Genomic DNA, 20,722 nt, shown 5'->3' with positions numbered 1-20,722 from the left:
CCACATTCTCTCATCTGGATTACCACGATGGCCTCCCAGCTGCTCTCTTGCCCTCCCCCAACAGTCTATTTCAGCACAGCAGCCAGCATGATGCCTTTAAAAAGGACATTGGACCTCTACTCAACACCCTGCAATAGCTCTCCATGTTACTCAGAATCAAAAGTCCCTACAATGGCCTGTGAGGCGGACATGATCCCGAATCTGCTCCACCCCCATCTGCCCACTTAGCACATCTGTGAATTCATGCAGATTCCTCTGGCTTCCACTTACTTTGATCCAGCCATGCTGCCTTCCTTGCTGTTCCTTGAATATCTAGGCATGCTCCTACCTTGATACCTCTAAATGAATGGTTCCCTGGGCCTGGAATGCTCTTTCCTCAGGTATCTGAACAACTATCTCTCTTACCTTCTGCAAGTCTTTCTTTAAATGTCATTGTCTTAAGGTAACCCACCCTGACCACCTTATTTAAAGTTACAACCTAGGTCTCCCCTGCTACACTTCTAATCTTCTTGGCCCTGATCTACTTTTTGTTTTATCATAATACTTCTCACTAACATGCTATATGTGAGTTGCTTATTTATTTTGTTTATAACTTATTATCTATTCCCCTCCCCCAAGAGAATGTAAACTCCATGAGAACATGAATTTTTGTTTGTTCATGGACACCAAGCACAGAGCACACGGCACATGGAAGTGCTCGATAAAAATATGTTGAATGAATGAAAAAATATTATTATGAAAAAAATTAAGTTAGTAATAAAAATACTTTAAAAAACAACGTCATCGATAATTTTTTAAGAATATTTTTTCACCGTATTTCAATGTCATCTAAAGAATTAGAGAGGCAAACATTTGAACACTTAAGATATAGCAAAGTGTGCATGACTAACATCTTTAAACTTCCAGGTCAGAATTTATAAATGACATTATCATTTCACCCTCCATTAAAAAAAAAAAAGAATTTCCCATGTTGACTGTCATTCTACCAAAGCAGCAAAGCCCATGGCGGGCCTGAGAAATCACACACCCACGAATGATGAGATGAGATAAGTAAAATGAAGGTCCTACCGTCTTCTCACATGGTTTAGTTAGGACAACAAAATTCATTCATATACTCATGTATTCAACACATTTAATTAATTCATATATTCATGTACTAAATTTTTAGTAAGAACCTACTATGTGCAAGGTACCAGGCAAAAAGCTGTAGAAGATACAAGATGAATCGGATATAGACCTTTTCCTCAAGGAATTTCACCTTTCAGTGGGGGAAACTCATAAGTAGCTCTAAGGTAGAAAACGCTAAGTAGTGTGAAAGGCTCAGATGAAGCACAACAGTAATTCCAAGGCTAACAAAACATTTCCAGAGACTGCAGATAATAATTATACTAGTATCTGAAATGTCTCAAGAGAAAACATAGACACAGACACCCATAGCCATAAAACTAATACAGCAGGCCCAGGCTTGAGTCCATACCACAAAAAGATCAGCTGTTCTAACTGGATCCCTGCTAGCCTCAATAAGAATGGTTTTAAGAGAACTCTTGCTACAGCAATCACTCTGGAAGCAAATGAAACCAGGAAAGAAAGGCCTTTTCCTCAAGTGGTGACCTTGGGCAACCCAACCCTGAGGACCGCAATCACTTAGAAAAGGAAATAATCAATCTTCTTTCACATTAAGAGATAATAGAATTTATCTCCCCTTTAAGAGAGGACTTGGAAATATGATATTCAAAGTGTGTGTTTGTGTGTGTGTGTGTGTGTGTGTGTGTGTGTACCCATATAATTAATTTGTTTGAATTCGAAGGTCATACAAGAAGATATTATTAGCCATGTGAAAGTAGGCCTGAAAATATTCACTTAGGCAACAAATATTTACTAAGCAACTATTTTATATAAGGCAGTGTGCTAGATGCTGAGGAAGATACCAAGGTTAATAAATCAAAGATTTTGCCCTTAAGGATCTTCTAAGTCAAATAGTGGATGATTACTTGGAGAACTGGGAGTTGATGTGAATCTGTTAACTTACTTGAAGAATCTGACACTATCTATGCTGTGATACGCACGTCTTCAGATCCCCTTGCTCAAATTTGATATATATTCTAAATGTACACATCTCACACATGTTTATATATATATGATATACGCGTATACATATCTTATATATATATGCATGCATATAACTCTGATGAGCACTACAGACCAAACCATAAGATCCCATTTAAAGGATCTCAGCTTTGCTGAATAACAGAATTACAGAGATGTCACAGAACACATTTTCATTTAGGCACGTATTTGATTATATTGCTTCTCATTCTGTGCAGTCTTCCTGGGGAATCTCAGTGATTTCTGAGGATTTAACCACTACCAGCCATTAATGATTCTCAAAGGTTTATCACTCACCTCGAATAGCTACTGATCTTCTTCTACCTGCCCTTAATACGCACGCCCTTTACAAGCACATCCCAGACTGAATGCATCATGCCTTCCACCCCTCCCCCTCCCCCTCAAGTCCTCATACATTCCCCAACTCAATGAATGGCATCTCTGTATGCTCAGAAAATGGGGTGCTTCGCCCTCTTCCATATCTAATTGAGCACTGTCTCTAAATATCTCTAATCTCCTCCTAATTTTTTTTTTTTACCACCTTAACCACTTTTAAGTGTACAGTACAGTAGTGTTAACTAGATGCACTTTGTTCTACAACAGACTTCCAGATTTTTTTCCTCTTGCAACACTGAAACGCTATTGAAGAACAATTCCTCTTTTCTCTCTCCACGCCCCACCCATTCCCCACAGGGGCAACCACCGTTCTACTTTCTGTTTGTAAGAGCTTTACTAGCTCATATAAGTGGAATCCTGCATTATCTGTCTTTTTGTGATTGGCTTATTTCATTTAGGACAATATCCTTAAGGTTCATTCATACTGTAGCATATGACAGGATGTCCTTTTTTTAAAGGTTGGATAATATTCAGTGGTTGTATATACCACATTTTCTTTATCCACTTATCTGTCAAAGGACATTTAGGTTGCTTCCATCTCTTGGCTGTTGCGAATAATGCTGCAATGAACATGAGTGTACGAGTATCTCTTCAAGATCTCACCAACTCTTAATCCTTATTGCCACTGCATGACCTTCAAGCCACCAATCTTTCTTGTTCTAGGTGACTTCAGTAGCCTATTTCTTGGCCTCCTTGCTCCCTGTCTGGCCCCATCTGGGGTGTTCTCTACCCTGCAGCCAAAATGACCTTCTCAAATTGAGAATCTAAGCATGCCACCTCTCTGCTGTATCCTACTTGCCCTAACAGCCTTTCTGGACAAAATGGAATCTCCTTCATCTTATCTTAAGGTCCTCCGTGATCTCTCATTTCTTCTTTCTTCTTCACCTAAAGATTTATGCTCCAGCCAACTGAACTCTCCGTCATTCCTCAAACATGTTATGTTCTCCTGCGTCTCCATCTTCTTTTCAAATGCTGCTCCTCCGCCTGGAATGAACTTCCGCCTATTTCTAGTCTAGATAAGAGGGTCTGCAAGTGTAGTGAGCAGAGCAGTAGCAACAGTATCACCTGGGAACCTGCTAGAAACTCAAATTATCAGCCCTATACCAGACCTACTGAATTGGAAAACTCTGGGGTGGGCTCCAGCAATCTGTGAATTAACAAGCCCTATAGGTGATCCTAATGCAGGCTGAAGTTTGAGACCCTGATTTAGAGATAATATTCACTTCAACCAGCTTGGTTCACCTTCTACGGGACGCCTTCCTTGACCTCTCCTATGCCTTGCTGGACTAGGTGCCCTGCTACCTGCTTCCATGCCATGTCTCTGTCATGACATTTATTACTGTATTGTCACTGTTTATTTATTTTCTTGTCTCCCTCTTTAGACTCTAAGTCTAAAATAGACTAATAGAGGCTGCATTACATGATCACTGAATCTCCAATGTCTTCCACAGAACTTGGCATAAATTAGGGGCCCGAAAGTGTGCAAGACTGAATAACTGAATGATTGGAGAGGTAGACTCCTACCCTTAAACATCTATATGAATATACTATGTATGAATTTAGCATATGTATTCACAATGTGTTTACCAAATATGTACAAAACTTATGTGCTTAGATGAGTCCAAATCACTGAATTGAGAATGTGCTTTTGTCACATTTTACAGTATGTATATCTTACAGTAATGGCCCTAATTAATGTCAAAAGAAATATAAACTGTGTATATTTTAAGGAATGAAAGAGCAGCCTGATCACATTTTACAGTGGACTAACCTTTGTGATACCCTAAATTACACAGAACAGACCTAATTTACAAACATGCAACCTGAGACCCTCAAGGTTAAGTATGTTGAAAAGTTTCTAGAGGTTTTCAGCAAAAGAGCAGGAGTAATGCCATCTTCATGGCTCCTGGCCCATTTTTTTCCCTCTAAAGTCAAAATAACACCACATTAGCATTTGGCAAGAAATGTATATGCACATTTTTCTTTACACTTTAGAGAAAATTCTGGTCCAAGCTCCTGCAGTCAGAATGATGAATTATAGACTTTATAGTGTTCCTGAATTATGATTTCTTTAAATTACAGTTTACGGTGGAAATGCCGATAGCATGTATCCATTAAAAACTTTGTTTCCCCTTTTATGTCTCTGTCGAGCCCCAGACCCATAATTTCTAAAACTCTACCTGCTGTCTTTGTTGCAGCTCAGGGGTGCTACACCACTTTGGAGTGTAATTCCGTGGGCGCTAACTAAAATGTGGATCCATGATGATTAATTTACAAGGACTTAACGTGCTGTGGCTCTGTCTACAAGAGGGGTCTGGCATTACATGCCCCATAGATACAGGATTACAGTGGAAACTGCTAATTGTCTGAACTAAAGGCCATGTACTAATTTAGCTCTCACCTTGCTCCAAACCTTTCCATGTGTCCACACTCCTTCCCACGCAGCATACAAGCTCCTCTGTGATCTAGCTCGCAAAACCCCACAGGCTCACCACTCCCTTTCAGCCTCTCTCATCTTCCAGTCTCGTTGAACTGTTCGCAATTTTCCCAACAATCATATTGTCTCTCCCCTCTGGGTCTTTGCATGTGTTGTTTTTATGCCTGGTGATGCCCTTTGCCATCACCCCACTATTCTTTCCAACCTGCCTCCCAAACCTTCACTTGGATATTTGCTACTTATCTTTCTGGAGTCAGCACAGACATCACTTTCTCCAGGAAACTTTTCTAATAGAAAGGAAACTACTAACAGGACTTCTAAAACAGAATAACAGTTTTCCCAGCTAGATGGAACTCTGTCTGAATAATTATACCCAAATAGTAACCATTAAATGGATATAAGCCTGAAATTCCTTCCAGGTACTCAAGGAATGGTTCTGTGAGTGTCTGGAATGCTGTAAGAGGGCTCAGCAGCAATGGATGGGAGGCTGGAGTGGATTCCCTCTAACCTTCCTTTCACTCTGGGAATTTTAAGTTTCTTCTTTCAAGTCAATGAGAAACGAGTTCACAGGGCTGGTATTTTTGACCCCAGAGCCCATGTTCTGAGCCAAGCATTCTGTCACATCCCATCAACCTGCCTCTTCCAAGCAGAAACCATGAGTCCTGCTACCCAACTCACGGTCATGTGGAGAGATGCTCCTGGAGAGCGTTTGGGTGCTTCCGGAGTCTGGGGTAAGATGGCGATGTTGAACATGCGGCTCTCCAAATGGGCGTGAGCCTCCGTGGCACTGGACACCTGCAAAGACACGGCACACTGGTGAGCCTCTGGTGGGCAGAGTATGTTTGCCTGTGTTTATTTTTTCCCTTTTGAACCATCTGTCTTTGAATTCTGTATGCTCCTGTATTACAATTTTCATTCTGCTCTTCATGTTTTAAGATTCATTTTTTTACTGATTATAAAAACGATACATAAGCATTTTAGGCAATTGTGAAGTTGCAGGAAGGTATAAATAAGGAATAAGAATCATCTAGAATTTCACTACCTAGAAATAGTCATTACTAATATATCGCTGCATTTCAGTTCAATCTTTTTTCCATGTATATGTGAAACTATATACAATTGTATATTCTAAATGTTTACTTAACACAATACTATGATATTTTGCTATACCATTAAACATTCTTGAAAACATAATTTTGATAGCTACATAGTGTCTCATTATGAGCATACACAACACATTATATCAATATACGTGATGTTTATTTCACTTTAGTCTTTACCCAGCACAGATATCTACACCTAGATTATAAATGACAAATCCCAGCCTCATCACCGCAAGGCAAGATTAAGAACATTTACAACTAGGATAGTGGTCACAAAATCAACTTTTTCCTGCTTCAGAAATGCTGAAAAATGATGCTTTTCTCATGCAGCCTCTCCCTTTCCTCGGTGCTACCTCCCTGTTCCCTTAAACTCGCCTTCCTTCCATTGTCTGCTCCTTAGGCTTGTTAGAAGAATTGCTAAGGCCCATGTGGCCATGTGAGTTGTGTTAATTCCATGTGAGAGGGGGCAGGGTTCTGTAAATCCTGAGAAAAAGGGCAGGAATAGCAGCCCTTTCTCTATGTCTTCTAAAGTTACACCCTCTCGGAAAACTGTCTTCTCTGTACCTTGATCTCATCAGGCACCTGGAGCTCAAGCCTCAGAATATCAACTTGTTTCCAAGGAGGCATCTTATAGTGTCACCATAAATAATACTAACAACCACAGCTATCATTCACTGAACACTTATCATGGGCTCGGCACTGTGCTAGCTACTTTTCAAAACTTTTCTTACCGAATACCCATCAAGTAGATATTATTATCTCCTTTTTTACAGATGAGGAAACTGAAGGTCAAAAAGTTAAGGTGTCAAGGTCACATAGCCAACAAGGGTCAGTATTTAAAACCAGGTCAGCGGGTCTGTGACCTTCCTATGGACCACAGTGACTCAAGTTGGAAGCTTTAGGAAATCAGGAAAGGGGAAGATATGTTCTCCTATCTCTTGAAGAAAAGGAATGGAACTCTGCAGGAAGTGAGAGGTGAGCAGATTACCAAGCAACGGACGCAGTTCTAGCTTCCCTAGCAAAGACACGAGTGTAAAATATGTTGGTCTTTTTCAAATTACATCCCCTGAGGCTATGTCAACGTAATCTGAATATGCCAAAACCAGGGCTCCTTCCCCTGCCAAAAATGTGCCTGCTTTCTTCTCACTACGCCATCATGCTCTAATTTTTTAATACCACTTGCATTACACAAATCCCAAGTCTTAGATGCAAAGTAACAGATGGGCTGCATCGATGGATCATGACAGCACATCAACATTAAAACGAAATTAAATCCATACAACTCCTTGTATTGCATTTTCTGCTTTAAAGAAAATAAAAAAGAAGGGACACGAGAGGAGAATCATTAGAACAGCATCTTTTTTAAATAGTCTAAAATCCTAAGGGACACTAAAATGATGAATGGGGAAAGTTGCCAACCATTTATTTTAGCACGTAGCTACAGTGTTTGTGTCATTTCACATCAAAATATGAGATAAGCCTATCAAACCATGAGATTTTAAAAACAAACATACCAAAACCTTCACATCCAAGAGAAAATGATCCCAGAGAGCTGTTTCATACTTGCAGTAAAGATGCTGTCAGTGTTCAAAATGTACTTTTTGAAATGCTTCAGAGGGGGTTCACAAATCATGTAAGAAAACTGAGCTTGTTATTTCATAATTACTCCTTGTTTTAACCAAAAATAATTGCTACTCTTCTTTTTTCCAGACACGATTCTGAATGACTTTGGGCTATAGGGTTTTATTTTAAAATCCACTTCCAAAGGATGATATATTGTCACTACTGAGGATATGCTAAAGAATATCCCACAGATTTTGAAGGAGATTTCAGGTAGGAGTTCTAAACACATTTTGAGCAGAATGTGTGAAGACCCTCCAAAGGGAACCACTTTCTAAGTAATGATGTTTTTAGAGTCTTAAACTCTAGTGAATTTGTTTACAAAAATCAGTAACTTTTGCTATTTTATAATAACCCACTTAGTAACCAACTTGCAAAAGCAATCACATATCATTTTAGCAGGTGCTGAGAATGACTTTCCAGGGAAATGCTCCATACTGATAATGAAGGCAAAGGCAGATCTGAGGAGTTTGTTGAGGTGACTTCTTTTGATTGAGGTCTTTGCTTCCATTCTGACTCATTATTTGAGGACTGTTGAGTCCCCAGGTGCTAAAATTGAAAAATTAACTTGGGCAAAGGGCACATAATGTTTGCTCACTCATTGGACACTCAGTGTGTTCAGTATAATCCCATTTTAACTGTTTCCAGGTTTATTTCAACTAGCTCTCTGGGGAAGCACACTTTTTACACAATATAAATTAGTCAGACAATGAAGATGTACACACCAGGCAACAGGAGCAGAATGGATGATAATTTTAACAAGGTGAGCTATCGTGGTAGTTTATCCCCTACTGGATTCCTAGACAAAGGAAATGGCTCAGACTTAGAGGGACTGTGATGCTGCTTTGGCTGATCACCATGAGGGCTTCCTTATATTTTCCCTGACACTTTCCCCAAATCTTTTCTGTATCTATGCTTAAATGGTCTTTCTCATTCATACTTCCTCATTCCTTTGTGTTTCTGTTCCATTATTTATTTCCAAATTATCCTTGACAGAGGTTTGTCTAATTTTATGGGTCTTTCCAAAGATTCAGGTTTTGTACTTATTTACTAATTCTAGCATCTTATAATTAGTCAATTCCTCTTTTACCTCTATAAATGCCTTCCTTTCGCTTTCTTTCGGCTTCTCTGTGGTTCTCCAGCTTCTTGAGTTGAATATTTAGTCCATTAATTTTCATGCTTTTCTGTTCAACAATAAGAGCTTAAGGCCATCGATTTTCTTCCGAGTATTACTTTGTCCACATCATTTAAGTTCTGATAAGTTGTTTCCTCCTGATCAATATTTCTTAATAGTTTGCCATTTTGATTTCCATTTAGAACTAGTAATTATTAAGGAATTCCAAATGGTTTGATTTTTTTTTGCCCTTTTATTATTAATTTCTAATTGTACTTCATAGTAGTCAGGGAATGTGCCCAGAATAATTTCTTGTTCTTTAATTTATGGACAGAATAAATTAAACCAACCTTACAGTCTGGTTGCCTCAGTTGGCTCAGGCTACTCTAACAAAAATACCATAGACTGGGTGGCTTATAAACAATAGAAATTTATTTCTCACAGCTCTGGAGGCTAGAAGTCTGAGATCAAGGTGCCAGTATGGTTGGGTTCTAGTGAGGGCCCTCTTCTGGATTGTGGACTGCCGACTTTTCACTGTTTCCCCGTGGCGGGCAGCAGAGAGGGGGAGCAAGCATGACTCTTGTAAGTATGCTAATCCCATTCATGAGGGCCCAACCCTCATGACCTCATCTAATTCTAATCAAAGGCCTCCCCTCCATATACCATCACATGGAGGGGTAGGATTTCAACATATGAACTTTGGCGGGGACACAAACATCCAGTCTACAGCACTGGTATTTGACCAGTCTCCATAAATGGTAGTCACACACCCTTACACGGTTAACAGGCACTATTCTAAATGCTTTATATGTATTAACTCATTAAATCCTTACAGTAATGCTATTTTACAGATGAGGAAACTGAAGCACAAGGATTTTGCCCAAGTAATTTTCTCAAAGCTAGTACATGGCAGAAGTGAAACGTGAACCCAGTGGGTCTGGCTGCTCTGTCCATGACCTTATCATAAGATGGTTAAATGTTCCAAAAACATTTGAAAAAAGAAAATAAGACTTTTTTCTCCATGTGGTATTTTAACATTTTGAAAACACTTTTTTCCAAACACTTCAGCCATTATCTATTATATACCTCTTTGTTGTAGAATGACTCTGCTTGTAGAGACACCCAGAAGGCTGAATTGACAGATTAAAAAAAAAATTTCTCAATGTTACTAGTTACATTTTTTTCTTCTCCCAAATGTGACTTCCAGGCAATCACAGAAAATGACCTGAGTTGTTTATAAATAAGGGTGATGGTTTTTATCAGACTATCCAGACATCAGAAGATTCAGGAAGCAGAGGGTACCTGAAAGTGGAAGGAGTCACTCTGGGCTGGGAGCCCTGAGTGCCGGTACCACACGATGCCTTCGTTGATGTCTTGCTGGGTGAACGTGCTGGTGGGAGTTGCTGTCCTCCCATCAGGAAGGTGCTGCCCTTCGTCTGCGGGGCTGTCTGCAGGCATATTAAACACAAGGACCACCTCCCCTAGGAAAGCCACACAGTTAGTGAGGACCCCTGGGAAAAGTAAAAGTAAATCAGAGCTTTCGTCTCCTTTTCTACCACTTTTATTTTAAACAGAAAAGATATGATGTGCTTCTTTATTTTTATCCAAGGTGAAGGAAAAGATATTAACACAGGATTCAACAGATATCATAAAATCCAACTTTAGACATAAAATTCCCAGTCTTTCAATTAAAAGAGCTAAAAGCCATTCGAGGGCAATTCATGTATGAAGTTACTGACTTTTACCTACTAAAATTATATAAGGAGACCCAAATAGTCATGAACACTGCAAATACTGGGAATTGAATGGATTCATTTCTACCCACAGCTGTCTATGAACAGAAAATGTTTTCTAACCAGGAAATTTTTTGGTGTAAACACAAGGGGAAATTAGAAAAAATTCAGAAAAAATCATCCTTGGAAGAGTTCTTAAAATGAAAATGATAATAGCTAACACTTGAATGCATATGACAGGTGCTGCATGAAGCACTTTACATAGTGGTTCAAACCCAGTTCCACCACATCAAGCTGGGTGAGCTTACTTAGGTATTATAAGTCTCTGTTCCTCATTGGTAAAATGAGAATAATAGTACATACTTCATAGGTGCTTGCAAAGAATGTTGGTTATCCTTATTATGCTATTTAATCCTTCTGAAGATGCTATTGTCATCTCCATTTTAAAGACAAAGTTCTTTATGCTCAGAGAAGTTCAATAACTTGTTTGAGGTCACACAAGTCTGAAGCGAAGGAGCTGGGATTTGAATCTGAAGCTCATTTTCCTGGTCATGAAACCCTGTTACCCGTCATGGTTATTTTATGTTCACAGACCAACAATTACCTTGATAAATAACTGATCATGTTTTCTCCTCCTTCATTTTCTAAACTTTCTTAGAATTGAAGCAATGAAATCTAAATCTAAACATCACCACCAACACCACCAATCTGTTTCTATTGCTTATTCTTAACCTGAAGCTACTATTTTCTTAAAGTGAGATTGAAAATACAAAGGTGTTATAGAAACAATCAAAATTTCCCAAGGAGAATATGCCTTCAAATGAAGACCAAGGAGAAGAATGGATGAACTGCTAAAAACAAGCCACGTTCTCATGAAAATGCATCTAACAATAAATCTGAAAGAAGTCTCTCTACCTCTCCGATAGTAAGAGGGAGAGAAGAATGTGTGTGTATGTGTGTGTGTGTGGGAGAGAGAGAAAGAGAGAGAAACTGCATACATCTTTTAAATGTTCTGTAGGAGGATACCCAGATCTTAGTGCCCTAGACATATCAGGTAATTGATAGTGCACTTTGATTACCCCAGAGAAATGTGTTCTCTTATTCAAAGGAAATACTCATTCTAATATTTATAGGCACTAAATTCAAGTTAAAAATGCACATAATATCCTGGATAGTGATGAAATACTGAAGTAATAGAAAAACATCAATATTCTTATTTTATTCTTAAAATAATCATGTGTAGAATCAACTCACTCTAGTTTCTTTCTTGTACTGTTTCTCATTTATACTTAAGTCACCAATTCCATTACCCATCTCTCCCTGGTTCAACTTCTGTTCATAAGATCCTGCTAATAAACATGCTTTCCCAGGATGCGGACTGTTTATGAATGTGAGTAGTTGCAAAATAGTCTGGAAGGAGATTTCCACAGTGAAAATGTGGAGAGTAGAAAAACAGAAAACATTCAAATGCCAATTTCCTGACTATTCTGCTTTATAATAGGAAGGCAAAGCAGAATTTTCCTAACAAGTCCTAATGAAATAAACCTATTTTTCAGATTAAAAAAAACAAAACAAAACATTGCGATACTATGCAAATTAACAGGAATCATAGGATGCTGGTTAATCCCATTAATTTCAACTCAGTAAACAGTCAGTGAACACCTGTTAAGGGCTAGCTACTGTGGTTAGCCCTTTGGGGTGGGGGGCTCAAAGATCAGTAAGATGCAGTTCCTTCCCCTTGAGATCAGCCCCATAAGCACCTGGGAGCCTCTGTGCGATTTTCAGTAGGTTCATGGCACGAAGTGATTTAGAACACAGAATATACGTGAAAGTTCTGTTAAAGGGGCTGGACTTTATTTTATAAAAATGATAACAATAGTGGCTAACAATTATGTGGACAGTTTGGTCAACTATAAATCTGCTGTAAAATCCAGATGAGAGATGGGAACCTGAACTAAAGCAACAGAGGTAAGATTGGAAACACGTAAACAGATACAAGAATCATTGAGGAAGTGGAAGCAACAGAACTTGACAAATGTGGCTGTAAACAGTAAGAAAGAGGGAAGAATCAGATGATCACCTATTAGGTTGGGTGATGTGTAGGGAAGCGATGCCACAAATGGGATGAGCTGGTAGAAGAAAAGATGAAGAGTTAGAGTTCAGCACAGGGTATGATGAATACAAGGTACCTTTGTGCCAAGCCCACGAGTAGACAGGGAGAAATACCGATATTTTGTAGGGTTCACTCCATCGAGGTGAGAGCTTTTGCGTAATACCTCACCTCTGCTTTTATCATAGTATGACAAAATCAAGGAGATGACTCTAAATATATGAAAATCCAGGTTTAAAAAACAGTCCAGGCTTAAAAAACAGAAAATAACATCTACTAGTGATTTCCTTTACACTGAGCTCAATATTTTAACCAAGAAACTTTATGGGAAAATGTAATAGGTATTAAGAATTAGAATCTCGGGATTTTCCTGGTGGCACAGTGGTTAGGAATCCACCTGCTAATGCAGGGGACACAGGATCGATCCCTGGTCCGGGAAGATCCCACATGCCATGGAGCAACTAAGCCTGTGCGCCACGACTACTGAGCCTGCACTCTAGAGCCCGCATGCCACAATTACTGAGGCTGTGCGCTGCAACTACTGAAGCATGTGCGCCTAGAGCCCGTGCTCTGCAACAAGAGAAGCCACCGCAATGAGGAGCCCCTGCACCGCAATGAAGAGTAGCCCCCGCTCTCGGCAGCTAGAGAAAGCCCGCGCAGCAACGAAGACCCAACGCAGCCAAAAAAAAAAAAAGAAATTAAAAAAAAAAAAAGATTTGCGTTAAGTGGGCTTCTCATTCCCACCTCCTTTTCCACTCCTGAATGGCTCCTAAGGGTAATGCGATTTGATTATTACCAGTAGGGAGCTCTGAACACACAGAAATAGGATTATGTTCATAGGAAGAAGTTAATTAAGAGAGTTATATTAGGAAAGGGTCACGTGAGTCAGGCTTACTTACATGGCATTTATCAAGCTGAAATGGCTTTAAAAAAATCACTTAATTCCGCATTGTTCTATTTAATACTTAAACGGAATATTGGGATATTGGGCTATCTTTAGGAAATTTAATTTTTTGACTTTTAATGCTCAAGACAAAGGTAAAGAATTTAATACATCAAACCAGTCAAAGGTTTTTAGAGCTGAAAAGGACTTAAACATTGTCTAGCTTAAAATCAGTGGGTGAAATACGGCAAAGTTGAATAAGGTCTGTGAACTAATTAACAGCATTGTATCAATGCTAATTTCCTGGTTTTGATTATTGTCCTATGATTATGTAAGATGTTAACAATGGAGGAAGCTGGATAAAGGATATTCAAGAGCTCTTTGCAACATATTTTTGCAACATTTCAGTAAGTCTAAAATTATTTTAAAATAAAAAGTTAAAAACATATCTAGCTTCATCTTTCAAAGAAACTTATGGCTCAAGGGGGTCCACCTGCCTTCCTCAAGGTTACACAACTATAATAAATGACAGCCCAGCTAGACTGACTGCTTTATAATTCTATCAATTCTTGATTAGATTATGCTTTTCAATGCCTTTGTGGACTCTATACTTATTTTTAAATAGTACAAACGTTGATTTTTTCCTCAGCACAGGAAATACACAATTTAAAAAATCTGATAAACCTGAGGAAAAACAGAATGTTATTTCTCTGCTATTTGTCACGCCAAGCAATTTTAATGAATATATTTTTCATTTTCAGGTGATTATTTCTTTTAAAATATCTACCTGCCTGTTGTTTTTATTTTTATAACATTTTGTCATCTCCTTACAGTTTCGATCCCTTCTTTTGTGTCTTTAAATCTTTTTAAATATGCTTATTTCATAGTTTTTGTAAGCTTGTTCCTTCATTGGAAACCTTGGGGTTTTAATCTTCTTGTTTGTTTTAGTTATGGTACTATAGATTGTTTCTTCATATGTTCTGTAATTCTGAATTCTGAGTTAATCTTCAGTGGTTTTATCTGTGAGAATCTTGTGTGGTCTGGAGTTGAGGGTGGACATTCCACAGCAGTTAATACTAGTTTCTGCAAGGGACCCAGGAAGTACCATTGGCCTGAGGTCAATTTTCATATTAATGCCTCAGCTTTGGGTTTCTCAGACTATGCACACAGTATAACTTAACCTTGGATCTTCAGGAGAAACAGGCCTGAATTTCTGAATTCTCAGCAGACTCTTTTTGCTCCCTCTGAGCCCTGGGAAACACAGGTAAATTTCTTTGCCATCTCTCTGTGCTAGTGAGCTTCTTGTCTTAATTCCAACTTTCTGTCTCTGCACGGGCATTAAATCCCAAGCCCCCAGGTTACTGAGAGATACAAACAACCCCTCAGGCAAGCTATGCCATCAGCTCCTGCCCAGATTGGCTTTCAGTTCCTTCTCTGTGTCTGGCACTTGGAGATTTCTCTGTATTCTTGGGAGGTCAGCTATGATTGCCTTATAGCTCTGAATCTCTTTTATCCATCATTTCTAGGTGATGATGATGGGTTATCATACTCTACTATCTTGCTAGAAGTGGAAGTAACAATGGAGATCTTGAGAAATGTTTTTATGTAAAGTCTTTTCTTAAAAAGAAAGTCTCAAGAAGTGCAGTGATGTTCTGGGAGGGACACAAGGTGGAGTTTGAAAGCCTGAGGTTTGACACTGTATTGACATATTATTAGCCAGGTGACTTTTAACAAGTTACTTTCTCTGTAAAATGTAGTTGTTTTAAAACTTAAATTTTAGGTTTAACTATACTATGTTTACATTACTTAGCATACCAATAATATGTATATAGCAATGATAGCTATTGTGATTATTCTGTCTTTAAAGGGGATGCCTGGGGTATTAGAAAGCTGAGTTCACTGGAAACACACCCTGGCTGTGTGGCTTTGTACAAAAGCAAGTCCAAGACTGCTGAATGCAATGATGACATCATGACAAGGGAAAAAACGAGTTACCAAATTGGGGGTGCTCCTGTGTAATTTTGTAGATGATTTCTGAGGCTCTGGCACCTGGAGCTTCAGCCTGTAAGATTCTGTTGGTAATCTGCAGCATCCCGCCTTCTGGAACCCACACCACTGAATTAGCCACAAGTCGAAGACCTCTATCATTCTAGGATAAAGAGAGAGTACAGAATTAGGTCCAAGCAAAAAAAAGAAAATACTGGTCCTTAAAAACATAAGTTGTTAGGTCCTATTGCTGCTAAAGATTGCCTAATAAGAGATTCATAGCTTTAGAGTCATACTGTGAACAGTGTATGTGTAATTATGTGTAGGTATATACATGTGTCTGTATATATGTACATACATATATCCTACTTTTTCTCCTAATTCATAATAAGTACATAACTTGTATCATTCAGGGAGATTAAGTCTCTCCATTTCTTTCTTTCATTTGTCCATCTACCTGTCTTTCCATCTTCCCCATCCCCCTATATTCAAGAACTATTCATTAGACACCTATTATATGCCAGATCTTTTGCTAGAGGCCTGAGGTATATAAGGCTGGCTGAAATAAGACCTCAGTTTCAGAACATACAGTCTCGTGGGGCAGACAGACATATAAAATAGTTAGGCTGCGTCACAAGTGATGGTCTAGAAGAAGCTTGAGCAGGGTACTGTGGGAGAATAAAGGAAAAAGGAGATTTCCTCTTTGGGGAAGGAACGGTCAGGAAGGCTTTCCTATGGAAATACCATTTAATTCTTGAATGACAAAGAATGGACTTTCTAAGTGAAACAGACTCCAGGAAGAGGGCCCAGCCTAAGCAAAGACATGAGACAATGCACTCTGTGCTTAATAAAATATCCAAGTGACTGGGCAAGCAGAGTCTAGGGAGCTAGGGGAGGGGGTGAATAAAAAGTGACCCCTAATGTAGGCTAGTAGAAGGTAGAAGCTGTGCTGTAAGCCTCCATTTAGCTTGTAGGCACTGTAAAGTCAACACGAATCTTCAGGGAAGGAAATGGGATGCTCAGGTTTGGGTTTTGGAGAACCTCCAGCAGCAAGAGATGGGAGAGGCTGGAGGTGGCGTGAATCTGGGGCTGCAGAAACCATTTAACAAGTTCTTGTAATGGCTCAGGTGAGAGAAGATGAAAAGGTGATTGCAGTGGGAATGAATAGTTAGAAACAGATTCCAGAAACACTACAGAGGCCAAACTGACAGGCCTCGATGACTGATTGAAAGTGAAGCCCTTAGAAACAACAGTTGGGAATAGCTGACTGGAAGAAATCACGTACTTAGCGCTCCTGAGAAGGCAACCATTCTAATTGCTAAAGCTAACGTCATTAAAAAGTGCTGATTTGCAAGCCTCTTTCAAAGCCTCCTAATTGACATTTTCCACAGAATGGGATCAGTGAGGCTGCCTGTGTTCAGTTTTCGTACTTGCAAAATCGGTAAATCTGATGTTTTCAAATAGGGCATTTCAGAAGGGATGTTATTCTAAATTATTGCTATTACTTTCAAATATGTCAGTAAACAGAACAGAGCAAACAGCATTCCCAAGAAGGAATGAACAGAAGAAAACAAATATTCATTTGCTGTCACTTGAGAGCATTTGCGCCTCTCAGGAGGTGGTCACAGCTATTTTCACCACAATCACCAAGAAAGTGTCAGTGCCCAGGAGGACAGCAGCCAGCGTACCTCCCATGTGATTGGTGCTCAGGGGCAAAATCCCACAGAATTTTTTTCTCTCACAATTGATTTACCACATTATTTATGAAAACATCAAAGTGTGCCAAGAACTTTGCATGTTACCTACCAGAATTCTGGGGGAAAGGGCCCTATTCACTCCAGCCGTTTTATATAACATAATACATTTGGACCCAGGAAGATTAATTGCTAGAAATTTTTCTAATAGCAGCAGTCTATCACGTTTGATTATGTGATGGAGATCAGTCACACACAGCAACCACATTCTTGGACCGATGAGGCAGTGTGGTTTTTCAAATTCCAAGCAAGTAAATAAGCAGCGTGCCCTGATATCTCTCCTACTACATTTCTATATTGACTATACTTTATCAGTACAATTCTCTGTAACTCCTGTGTAAGTGTCAATTTTTAGGAGACAGTTCTTGCAAGTCAGTGTTCGGAGACCAGCAACATATGGGCGCTTCTTAGAATTTTAGACTCTCAGACCTTCTGAATCAGACCTTCTGCATTAGAATCTGCATTTTAATTTTTTCACCAGCTTTACTGAAGTATACTTGACAAATAAAAATTGTATATATTTCAGGTGTACAACATGATGTTTTGATATATGTATAGATTGTGAAATGACTACCACAATCAAACTAATTAAGCCGTCCGCCACCTCACATAGTTATAAATATTTGTGTGTGGCGAAAACACTTAAGATCAACTCTCTTAGCAAGTACGCAATACAGTATTATTAAGTATAATCACCATGTTAGTATAATCACCAGTTAGAACTACAGAATTATTCATCTCTTATAACTGGATCTTTGTACCTTTGACCAATATCTCCCAGTTTCCCCCCCTCCACCCAGCAACCACCATTCTACCCTGCTTTTATGAGTCTGGCTTCTTTAAGGTTACAAATATAAGTGAGAGTGTGCAGTATTTGTCTTTGTGCTTAGCTTATTTTAAAGGCTCATCTATGCAGTCGCAAATGACAGGATTTCCTTCTTTTTAAGGCTGAATAATATTCCATTGTATACACAACCACATTTTGTTTATCCATTCATCCGTTGATGGACACTTAGGTTTTCGTTTTTCTTTTAACATCTTTATTGGAGTATAATTCCTTTACAATGTTGTGTTAGTTTCTGCTGTATAACAAAGTTAATCAGCTGTATGTACACGTATATCCCCATATCTCCTCCCTCTTGCATCTCCTTCCCACCCTCCCTATCCCACCCCTCTAGGTGGTCACAAAGCACCGAGCTGATCTCCCTGTGCTATGCGGCTGCTTCCCACTAGCTATCTATTTTACGTTTGGTAGTGTATATATGTCCATGCCACTCTCTCACTTCGTCCCAGCTTACCCATCCCCCTCCCCATGTCCTCAAGTCCATTCTCTATGTCTGTGTCTTCATTCCTGTCCTGCCCCTAGGTTCATCAGAACCGTTTTTTTTTTTTTTTAGATTCCATATATATACGTGTTAGCATACGGTATTTGTTTTTCTCTTTCTGACTTACTTTACTCTGTATGACAGACTCGAGGTCCATCCACCTCACTACAAATAACTCAGTTTCGTTTCTTTTTATGGCTGAGTAATATTCCATTGTATATATGTGCCACATCTTCTTTATCCATTCATCTGTTGATGGACACTTAGGTTGCTTCCATGTCCTGGCTATTATAAGTAGAGGTGCAATGAACATTGTGGTATATGACTATTTTTGAATTATGGTTTTCTCAGGGTATATGCTCAGTGGTGGGATTCCTGGGTCATATGGTAGTTCTATTTTTAGTGTTTTAAGGAACCTCCATTCTGTTCTCCATAGTGGCTGTATCAATTTACATTCCCACCACCAGTGCAAGAGGGTCCCCTTTTCTCCACACCCTCTCCAGCATTTATTGTTTGTAGATTTTTTTTTAAGAAGATGTTGGGGATAGGAGTTTACTAATTTATTCATTTATTTTTGCTGTGTTGCATCTTCATTTCTGTGCGAGGGCTTTCTCTAGTTGTGGCAAGTGGGGGCCACTCTTCATTGCGGTGCACGGGCCTCTCACTATCGTGGCCTCTCTTATTGCGGAGCGCAGGCTCCAGACGCGCAGGCTCAGTAGTTGTGGCTCACGGGCCTAGTTGCTCCATGGCATGTGGGATCCTCCCAGACCAGGGCTCGAACCCGTGTCCCCTGCATTAGCAGGCAGATTCTCAACCGCTGCGCCACCAGGGAAACCCTGTAGATTTTTTGATGATGGCCATTCTGACTGGTGTGAGGTGATACCTCATTGTAGTTTTGATTTGCATTTCTCTAATGATTAATGATGTTCAGAATTCTTTCATGCGTTTGTTGGCAATCTGTATATCTTCTTTGGAGAAATGTCTATTTAGGTCTTCTGCCCATTTTTGGCTTGGGGTGTTTGTTTTTTTGATATTGAGCTGCTTGTATATTTTGGAGATTAATCCTTCGTCAGTTGCTTCGTTTGCAAATATTTTCTCCCGTCCTGAGGGTTGTCTTTTCATCTTTTTTATGGTTTCCTTTGCTGTGAAAAAGCTTTTAAGTTTCACTAGGTCACTTAGGTTGTTTTTATAGCTTGGCTATTGTAAATAGTCCTGCAATAAACATGGGAGTGCAGATGTCTCTTCAAGACACTGACTTCATTTCCTCTGGACATATACCCCGAAATGGGATTGCTGGATCAAACAGTAATTCTATTTTTAATTTTTTGAGGGGCCTCCATACTTGTTTTCCCTAGTGGCCGTACCAATGTACATTCCCGCCAACAGTGTATAAAGGTTCCCTTTTCTCCACACCCTCATCAGCACTTGTTATCTTTTGTCTTTTTGAGAGCACCCATTCTAACAGATGTGAGGTGGTGTCTCATTGTGGTTTTGATTTGCCTTTTTCCTGATGATTAGTGATGTTGAGCACGTTTTCATGTACCTGTTGGCCATTTGTCTTCTTTTGAAAAATGTCTATGCAGGTCCTTAGCTCCTTTTGTAATCTTTTTTTTTGGGAGGGGGGGCGGGCTATTGAGTTCCTTATATATTTTGGATATTAACCCCTTTTCAGATAGATGGTTTCAAATATTTTCTCCCATTCTGTAGGTTGCCTTTTCATTTTGTTGATGGCTTCCTTCGGGCACAGCATTTTAGTTTGATGCATTTCCACTTATGTTTTGATAAGATCCCGGGAGATGTGGAGTCATGCTGAAGTGTGAGAAGCGTGGCCCAGAACAGAGATCACGATGGGCCTAGAATGTTTCTCCCAAACTCCACAGGCAAGCCTTTAAGAACATTTACACCTATAACAGAATAATACATATGCCTCTGTTTCTGAATTGTTTGTTTACAGTACATAAAAAGAAAACAGACAACTATCTAAGGAAAAGAAGTATAATTCTTCCAACTTCTTAGGAAGAAGATGGTTTTAACAGCTGCTTTGTTTTGGGAGAGTGTCAGGGAAGATTCAAGAAAAGATGAATAGAAGTCTATACACCACCATTTCTACAGCTAACATGTCCAAAATAAATTTTAACCTAATTTCCCCTGTGGT

The 20,722-nt window shown here is 39.3% G+C and overlaps 1 protein-coding gene across 1 annotated transcript in view; it reads right to left on the bottom strand.

Annotated features, from left to right (window-relative positions):
* The window catches only part of FRAS1 (Fraser extracellular matrix complex subunit 1), a 466,514-nt gene that overhangs the window by 125,955 nt on the left and 319,837 nt on the right, over positions 1-20,722 (bottom strand). Inside the window, exons 30-32 of the mRNA XM_022599506.3 lie at positions 15,498-15,651; positions 10,079-10,257; positions 5,618-5,734 (exon numbers count right to left, since the gene is read on the bottom strand). Coding sequence (XP_022455214.2) covers positions 5,618-5,734; positions 10,079-10,257; positions 15,498-15,651 — 450 coding nt within the window. The remainder of the gene's footprint in view (positions 1-5,617; positions 5,735-10,078; positions 10,258-15,497; positions 15,652-20,722) is intronic.

The sequence above is a fragment of the Delphinapterus leucas genome, chromosome 5 (genome assembly GCF_059928025.1).
Source record: "Delphinapterus leucas isolate spDelLeu-1000000601 "Yukka" chromosome 5, BTC_Dleu_Yukka2, whole genome shotgun sequence".
Taxonomy (NCBI): Eukaryota; Metazoa; Chordata; class Mammalia; order Artiodactyla; family Monodontidae; genus Delphinapterus; species Delphinapterus leucas.
Note: the sequence above shows the minus strand (reverse complement) of the source record. Positions and strands in the feature narration are given on the sequence as shown.